Source organism: Rhinopithecus bieti, unplaced genomic scaffold, assembly GCF_001698545.2.
Source record: "Rhinopithecus bieti isolate Rb0 unplaced genomic scaffold, ASM169854v2 scaffold_12653, whole genome shotgun sequence".
NCBI lineage: Eukaryota > Metazoa > Chordata > Mammalia > Primates > Cercopithecidae > Rhinopithecus > Rhinopithecus bieti.
In genome coordinates this window covers 843,861-853,379 of record NW_016807437.1, presented here as the reverse complement: position 1 = coordinate 853,379, position 9,519 = coordinate 843,861, and the positions used below count along the sequence as shown (strand labels likewise).

Sequence of the window (9,519 nt, the reverse complement as noted above, 5' to 3'; positions counted from 1 at the left end):
TATTATAGAAAGCATTTGTATATTCTTGCACATCCTAGAGCTGAAGATGACTTAAATTTGATAAAAGGGAACTTAAGATGCTATTTATGTAAACAAACAGAAGCTCTCTATTGATATTATTGCATGCAGATCAGCATTGTGGTTTTAAAAACCTAAGCAACAGCGTTCTGATTTAAAAAATCTAAGGTCAATATGTTTTCTTAATTCTCATGGTACAAGGTTTTAGTTATTTTATTGCTGCCAATGAAGCTGATCCTAGGACACTCCTGGTACTTCGTCTATGATATTTGGCTCTGTGTCCCCACCCAAATCTCATCTCAAATAGTAATCTCCACGTGTTAAGAGGAACCTGGTGGGAGGTGATTGGATCATGGGAGTGCTTCCCCCATGCTGTTCTTGTGATAGTGAGGGAGTTCACATGAGATCTGATGGTTTTAAAATGGCAGTTTCCACTGTGCACTTTCTCTCCTGCCATTACGTAAGACATATCTGCTTCCCCATTTGCCTTCCACCACGATTGAGAGTTTCCTGAGGCCACCACAGCCATACAGAACTGTGAGTTAATTCAGTCTCTTTTCTTTATAAATTACCCAGTCTCAGGTAGTATCTTTATAGCAGCATGAGAACAGGAATTTAGGAAGGATATTAGAAGCTGTTACACTGCCATTTACAGATCACAAAAGTTCATTAATATATACCCAATGGAGTATATTACTCAAAGTACTGGTTTTCTCCTAAAATAAAATTTCTTTGTTTTAGAAAGGATGCTAGTGAGTCTTTTTTGGCTAATTTTCTACTTAGTTTTGGAAGAAAATCTAACACAGTGTTTTAGAGTTGAAAGGGAATATAGCGTTATTTCAGCCCCAAACCCTCTTTTTTTGGGTGCAAAAACAGTCACAGAAATGTCAAAGAGAAATTGTGGATAAAATGATTAACAATTTGAACAGCCTTTGGCAACTAAAGGGTGGGAAGGAGCGGAGTTGTTCTCTCTTTTGTACTTAATTTTCCACTCTCACGTCTACTTCCATGGCTACACAACGGGCTTCATAGATAATTTTGTAATTACACATTTTTCTCTTAATCTGTATGTATATTATTTATTTATTTTTTAAATGTGGATTTTGTTTATTTCCTATCTGACCTTCCAGGCTCATTGGAACGTGGACTACATAAAAATGTCAATTTCAGGCTGGGCCTGGTGGCTCACGCCTGTAATCCCAGCACTTTGGGAGGCTGAGGCGGGCGGATCACAAGGTCAGGAGATCAAGACCAGCCTGGCTAACACAGTGAAACCCCGTCTCTACTAAAAATACAAACAATTAGCCGAGCATGGTGGCATGTGCCTGTAGTCCCAGCTACTCGGGAGGCTGAGGCAGGAGAATGGCATGAAACCGGGAAGTGGAGCTTGCAGTGAGCAGAGATCATGCCACTGCACTCCAGCCTGGGTGACAGAGCGAGACTCCATCTCAAAAAAAAAAAAAAAAAAAAAAAAAAATACTCAATTTCATTATTGGTTTATTAACAATGCTAATAAAAAAGATAATGTCACATACTTTTTTAGTAGAAGGGAAAGGGCCAGTGAGAGCTTAACAACATATTTAGACAGCAGTGCAGGAGAATTTGGAATGGTTCTTCTTGCCTCCTCTAAAGGCCCATCTTACTCTCAACCTCGACTCTCAAGAAGGATGTGTAAATATGTCCAGTAAGGCTGTGTTTACCTAGCCTGTGTTCACTAGCCTGGTCTGACCAAATGCCACACAGCAGGCCAGGCAAATGCCCAGAGTGCTTGAGAATTAGTCTGTATTTCCGCAGTATTTAGTAGATGCCATGCATATAGAATGTTAATACAAACTTTTTAAGTGAACTAAAGAACACTGAGGCAAGTCAACATTTCACTCGTTTAGAAGCTTCCTAGAGGCCGGGCGCGGTGGCTCAAGCCTGTAATCCCAGCACTTTGGGAGGCCGAGACGGGTGGATCACGAGGTCAGGAGATCGAGACCATCCTGGCTAACACGGTGAAACGCCGTCTCTACTAAAAAATACAAAAAACTAGCCGGGCGAGGTGGCGGGCGCTCGTAGTCCCAGCTACTCGGGAGGCTGAGGCAGGAGAATGGCGTAAACCCGGGAGGCGGAGCTTGCAGTGAGCTGAGATCCGGCCACTGCACTCCAGCCCGGACCACAGAGCAAGACTCCGTCTCAAAAAAAAAAAAAAAAAAAAAAAAAAAGAAGCTTCCTAGAGACTAAACTTGCCTTTAAGTACCCATTATTATGAATAGTTTTCAGAACTTTGCATAATGAAGTAACAATATTGTTGATGACTGAAAGTATGATTTCATTAACTACTTCTGAATTTTTTTTTTTGAGACGGAGTCTCACTCTGTCACCAGGCTGGAGTGCAGTGGCGCAATCTGGGCTCACTGCAACCTCTGCCTCCCAAGTTCAAGTGATTCTCCTGCCTCAGCCTCCCGAGGAGCTGGGACTGCAGGTGCCCACCAACACACCCAGCTAATTTTTTGTATTTTTAGTAGAGATGAGGTTTCACCATGTTGGCCAGGATGGTCTCCATCTCTTGACCTCATTATCCACCTGCCTTAGCCTCCCAAAATGCTAGGATTACAGGCATAAGCCACCACGCCCGGCCTACTTCTGAATTTTTTAAAACAGTTTTTTACACATGAAATTGTACTCAATACAACATACTTGTTTTACAAGTTGAAATCTTTACCGTTATGGTATGGTTACAGTAATGCAGGTAATATTAGTACATTCACTTAGAGCAGAGTTATCTGTCTTCATAGGGCTTAACACAAAGCCAAGACCGAGTTACTTGCTTAAACTGCTTTCTAGTCTTTGACTTAAAACAAAAAAGAAAAATTACTTCTACCTCCTCTCTATGTCAGGATGATAAACAATGCCAACAATTAAGTGGTCTGGTATTTCTATAAATGGCAGATTGTATTCCAATAGCTCTTAAGTTGTAAATCTTAAGGTTTTAGCTAAATATGTCTATCAGATTGTTGTTATCTCTGCTTTCAGGAACATTATGTCATCTTTGGTAATAGGCTGCCAACAAACAGAAACTACAGACTATACCATGTTTTCCCAAAGAATCCTGTATTTTAATGAATAGCTGAATAAATAGACATTAATTATGAAATTCACATTAAGATAGAAGAAAATCCAAACATTCTGATTGCTTTATCTCTTAAATTTGATAACTACTACAAAACATACTATTTATGTTAGGGTAAAAATAAGCCGACTCACAGGAGTGTAACTGGGAAGTGCTGGCAGATATATACAGTAACATGGAGGAGCCATACAATAAAAGTGTTTATATGTACATCTTTTTTTTTCTTTTTGTATGGAGAAATGCTGTCTTATAAAATGGGAAAACACACAGTAGACTACATGCAACAAGGACCGATACAATGTGCACAGCAGAAGAATCAAATAAGACATAAGAACTATGGGTTTAAAAAAGAATTTGGGAGCAGGACAAAAAACAAGGATTGAAACCTGGAATGCTTTCTTATTGAGGTTTCAGAATATAAATTTGTCTAACAAGCCTCTTGATAGTTTTCAAAAGTTCCCACTCAACCACCTATGGTTTAAGTGTAGAGCTAAAAATAAACCATCATATTATACAAAACTTTGTATATTAGCATACAAAAGGTAGCAATTTACTTTTTGTATAAAATATAACCTTTTGATAGTATATTTATTTCACATATGTATAAATATAACCCAAAGAATATGTTTTAAGTATTTCTACCAAAATATTCTTTACAAAAGTTTACAAAACAAGTAATTTAATTATATTTACAGCCTAGCACAGGAAAGATTCTGGGCCAGTGATGTTGGTATTGTAAAGAAGGAGAGTGCTTCTAGATATTTTAAAGACTGGGAGAGAGCTTTGCAGAATTTTCAAAGTGTGTTCTTTTTCTTTGAACAGATATTGAAAGACTTGGTTATTAAATAACTTCAGCTAAATTACATTTGATATTTGAATATGTGAGCGTATAACTGAAAGGGCTGAAGATAACCTTTGCTCCTCTGTAATTAGGAAAATGATAGTGATATTTTGCATTCATTCCAAATCAGCACACGTCTTCCCCATGTTACAGCTGATCTGTATGTGGGCACTGAGGTTAAATGACTCAACAAAAACTCTTTGATATAGTGCTCAGCCCCTGAGGGACAAAACCTGGATATGAAGAGTCCAACTAGCATGTGGCAATGATTCACCACATCAGGGACAGAAGAATGAACAGAACGCTCCTAACAGACCATATTCCATTTCGCTGTTCACCCAAATCCAAATAATACGTCCAATGAAGGACAAATTATTTTCCCTCTTGATTATGTTTTCCTTCAAATTCTGTGAAATAAATTTGTACACACTGGTACTTGCCTCCCCTGGTTCTTATCTCCAACCAAAACATGATACTTTCTAATCTCGGTTTTAGTCTCCAAACTTCCTTTTCTTGTAAGCCAGCCTCAGTCATCAAAATGAGTAGGGAGGACGAGGCTCAATTTTACTCAGCTTGGGAACAAACCAGCAGGCATCAATCATAATAAGCAACATCCCAGGTTATTTGTAGCCAAACAAATACCATTTATAGCAATGTCCAGTGGTTTTTTTTTTTTAAAAAGTTAAATCCAATGCAGAGAGGTGTGCACCAATATTTCAGTATGATTAGGACAAGCCTTTGTTATATCTAAAATTTCATTTGGAATGGACTATCAGATATTGGTTGTGGAAGCCAAAATCAAATTGCCCAGCTCTATATTTTTGTTTAATCACTAAACACAGCATCCCACTGAAGTAGAGGATTGTGGGAAAATTGTAAAAGTGAGGAGTGAATCTGGGGAAGAAATTCTGTAATCCACTGGATGTTTTCTAGGTTCTCTGACTTTTTCTTAATTAGCACACTGTTTGGTTACTCCAAACAAACCTATAATATTTCAATCTATCCTGCAAGCTTCGGGAAAATTAAATGAAAAGACACAATGGAAAGATTAAACCATATCTATCTATTAGAGCAAATTAAGGAGTTTGTTGCTTGGAACTAGTACCTCCTCATGACATGGGGTTTAAATAAACTACAAGTTCTATTACCTCTTTTTTTTTCCAGGGAAAAAGGAAGTTGGTTGGGAAGTCTATTTTACACAATTAATTACACATTGACACCACAGTTCTGTTTGGATAAATTGGATACTGTGTCCTGGAGTTTAGACAGGGAAAAGTGATCCCAATGTTTTACTTTCGGGTGTAAGATTTAAAACAAGAATTTGGACCAAAATGTTCATCACTGCAGTTACTTTCTGTTTTCCATTTTTAAGCATGTCATCTTCATGTAGTCCACCTGAACATCAACAGTTCAGCCTCTACAGAGTTTCTGTAAAATACTGCCTTTTAGTGCTTGGAGTTTGGAAATTGTTTCCCCTTTCTTCTTCAGGAATTGTTCCCCAAGATTTCATCAAGATTGATGTCTTTCATCCAGTCATCATTACCAGGCTCTGTCTTCAATAAAGAATCAATGAAATCAGCATCACTGTTTAGGGCAGGGCCCATGTTATCAGTTTGTTGGCTGAGGAAGTCAAAAGCTAAGTCACTGCTGTGGTCAGTTGCTTGAAAAGCCCTGGAACTTTGGTTGGGTGAAGGAAAATTGCTGGGCGTCAGGGATGGCGGCTGGTTGATGCCCGTCCTCGATTGATTCAACCCTGTTCCTGACTGATTCAAATTAGGCAAAATCTGTGTGCTTAGCTGATTGGGTCTGAGATTCAGACCCCTGAGGGGACCCATGGTTTGTCCATTTAGTGTTTGGCTCATTTGGTTCATGGGTCTCATTTGCACTGCTGGTGTTAACTGGTTAGGAGGAGCCACTGCCCTCTGGGAAAATTGCTGGCTACCTACTGCCTGTTGCAATGGCTGATTTGGGGTATAGGCTGCAGGTGTACCTGTGGGGAAGCGGACTCCTGCAGATGTCAGGGCTTCTTGCTGTTTGGTTGTTGCTTCTTGAGAGGCCCAGTTTGGTGCACTTGTGTTGGATGTGATCATTACATTTGATGTTCTCTGTGGTGGCATGCTTGCCATACTATGGGTTAAATTTGGTCTCAGTTGTTGTGAATTGCCAACAGATCCAGCTCCAAAAGTGGCTACATTGTTATTATTACTTGGCCCTAAGGTAGGTGGTCGTGGCATCATAGGGTTGTTTTGATTTGCTATCAATTGCTTTGGGTTTCTCTGTTGGGTCAATTGATTCATTCCTGAAGTGACACTGTATGTGCTAGGTTGATTACAAGGCAGATTTCCATACATCCCTATGTTCTGAACTGCTGTAGATAATGATGGCATTCTTGTCCCATGAGAAGTAGACAGGAGGCTGGAATTGGAAGTTAAAATGGTGTGTGTTGAAACTGGGTTTGCCAAAGCCTGGTTAGAGTTTAAGCTTATTGTGGATGAGCCACCTGAGAAAAAGAAGAGAATTTTATTAGTTCGTAACAGTATGTTATCTCCTCTGTAATTGCACTTTTCAATAACTCATTAATCTGAAACTGCTTTCAGGTGTAAGACAATTTAGGCGAAATAGTCATCAAATAAATTATATAAAAGGAACAAGACAGCTTTTGGGAGGAAGGAGCACCCGAGGTCACTCTTTGGTTCAAAAGTTTACACATTACAAAAAGAAGACTAAAGTAGTTCTATTTTGTAGGTTTTATTTTATTCCTCTTCTGAAGTCACTGAAGGGAGGTAATAGTCAATCTTCCATTTTGAATTAGCTTTACTACGTTCCAAGTCCAGAGACTATAGTCTTGATCAGTCAGTTCTCATGAAATCCATGTTACTGTTTACCCCAGGTCCAAATGAGAAAGTGTGGATGAATGCTACACACGGCTCCTAGATCAATATTCCCAAACTATGGCCTTGAAAATCATGTCCCATTCTTTGAATCATCCCCATTCAAGAAGCTGCCCCAGTGGCTTCCCAGTGTTCAAAGGCTAAATCTCCATCTCTTTTTTTTTTTTTTCTTTGAGACAGAGTCTCACTGTCACCCAGGCTGGAGTACAGTGGCACGATCTCCGTTCACTGCAAGCTCTGCCTCCCAGACTCACGCTATTCTCCTGCCTCAGCCTCCCGAGTAGCTGGGACTACAGGTGCCCGCCACCACGCCCGGCCGATTTTTTTGTATTTTTAGTAGAGACGGGGTTTCACCATGTTAGCCAGGATGGTCTCGATCTCCTGACCTCATGATTCACCCACCTCGGCCTCCCAAAGTGCTGGGATTACAGGCATGAGCCGCCGGGCCTGGCCCAAATCTCTATCTCTTTAAACATCTGGAATTCAATGTTCTAGAAATTATCTCCATAAAGAAAGTCTTCAGTTCCAAGAAGTGTAGTTACTATTGAATTGTTACTCAATGCACTGTGAGCCACCTTTGCTTATGGCATTTCCCTTCCTCACTGAGCCCTACCTTTTCCTCAAGGCTCAGGCAAAGGCCGAAGCTCTCTATTAAGCTTCCTTTTATCTTCCAGTCTCCTCTCTCCAGCAGTATTTGCCCTTTGAATCTTTCATTTAGCACTTAGTATTGGGCAATCCATGGAGCCTCAAAGTGCCTGCCAGTTAAATTGATGCCTGTCAATAACTGATAGGATACTGACAGAGACCCAGGAGGCAGACAAGGGTCTCCCCTGAAGGCTGAAAAACTGGACTGCTGGTCCCAGATGAAGTCTGTTTCCGACTGACTCTTTCTGAATAATGCCCACCTGTGCACTGGGAGGACAGGGTGGAGCCTTGGGAAGTTCATGCCATTTGCAGCAGGGAGGAGCCTGGCCTCTCCTGTTCCTGTGTGGTGACCTGGAGTTCAATCTGTGAGGTGGCAAACCTGCTAGCAGGACTCTCTCTCACTTTGCTGATAGTTATTTTTACCTTTTTGCCCAATAAATTCCATTTTTCCTCATCCTTCTATGTGTCCACGAGCCTAATCTTTCCTGGCCGTGTGATGAGAGCCTGGTTTTAGCTGAACTAAGGAGAAAGTTCTGCAACAATATGGAACAAGTGCTTAAGCCACAGGCTGTGTAATAAAAGGCTCCACACAACAGATAGTGACTAATCAACATATTGAAATCTTCTTAACTTCTGGAGGGTTAAGTCATCATGAGGAAACATTTTTGGAGGCAAAGATTATCAGAGAGGCCCAGAGAGTCAGAGATTCCGAGAAATACAGAACTTAACACACAAAAGAATATCACAGTATCAGTGGATGGGGAGAGCATGTCTGCAGTTGTAAACGTGGGCTATCCCCTGCTGCTTAAGGATACCTAGGTGGTATACATCCTGAAAGACTGAGGGCCAAATGAACACATTAGCCTTGCTATTATTTATAAATATGCCCCCAACTAGACTACATACCCTTTGAAGGCAAGAGCAGTCTCTTGTATCTCCTTGTATCTGTGTAGCGCATTGTGTAGTGGGCAATGTTTGACGAAGAGAGATAACAGCCAGGTAGGAGACACTTGAACAATAAGGGAGATGACATACAATGCCAATAAGATTAAGCAATATCATCTTTGCGGGTGAAGATGTGGAGGTGGATGACAGTGATATTGATGATCCTGACCCTGTGCAGGCCTAGGCTAATGTGTGTATGTTTGTGTTTGTGTCTTAGTTTAAAAAATAAAAACAAAAACATAAAATTTAAAAAAATTTTTAAGTAAAATAAGCCAGGCACAGAACCGTATGTTCTGATTCATATGTGTAAGCTAAATAAGTTGCTCTCACAGAAGTAGAGTAGAATTGTGGTTTCTAGAGGTGGGGAGGATGTGGGGAGAAAAAGTAGAGAGAAGATGGTTAATGGATACAAAATTACAGCTAGTTAGGAGGAATAAGTCCTGGTGTTCTGTAGCACTCTAGGATGACTATAGTTAAGGATAATTTATGCTATGTTTTCAAATACCGAGAAGAGGATTTTGAATGTTCCCAACACAAAGAAATGATAAATGTTTGATGTGATGGTTATGGTAACTACCCTGATCTGATCGTTATACACTGTTTACATACATCAAAAGTTCCTACTGTACCCCATATATATGAACAATTATATGTCAATTAAAAATAATTTTAAAAATTGTAAGAAAATAGAAAAAAGCTTCTAGAATAAGGATATGGAGAAAAGAATAATTTTGTACAGCTGTACAACGTGATTGTGTTTTAAGCTGTGTTATCACAAAAGTCAAAAGTTTAAACAATTTAAAAGTTGTAAAGCAAAGCAAAAAAAATAATGTAAAAGTTAATTTATTATTAAAGAAATAAATTTTAAAAAATAAGTTTAGTGAAGTCTAAGTGTACAGTGTTTATAAGGTCCACAGTAGTGTACAGTGATATCCTAGGCCTTTGCATTCACGTGCCACTCACTCACTGACATCCAGTGCAACTTCCAGTCCTGCAAGCTCCATTCGTGCTAAGGGCCCTATACAAATGTACCATTTTGTATCTTTGTTTTTTTTTTTTTTTTT

At 39.7% G+C, this 9,519-nt stretch overlaps 1 protein-coding gene across 1 annotated transcript in view; it reads right to left on the bottom strand.

Annotated features, from left to right (window-relative positions):
- Positions 1 to 3,095: 3,095 nt before the first annotated feature.
- MAML2 (mastermind like transcriptional coactivator 2) overlaps positions 3,096 to 9,519 on the bottom strand; it is a 383,748-nt gene continuing 377,324 nt past the window's right edge. The window contains exon 6 of the mRNA XM_017881984.1: positions 3,096 to 6,474. Coding sequence (XP_017737473.1) covers positions 5,459 to 6,474 — 1,016 coding nt within the window. The 3' untranslated portion in view covers positions 3,096 to 5,458. The remainder of the gene's footprint in view (positions 6,475 to 9,519) is intronic.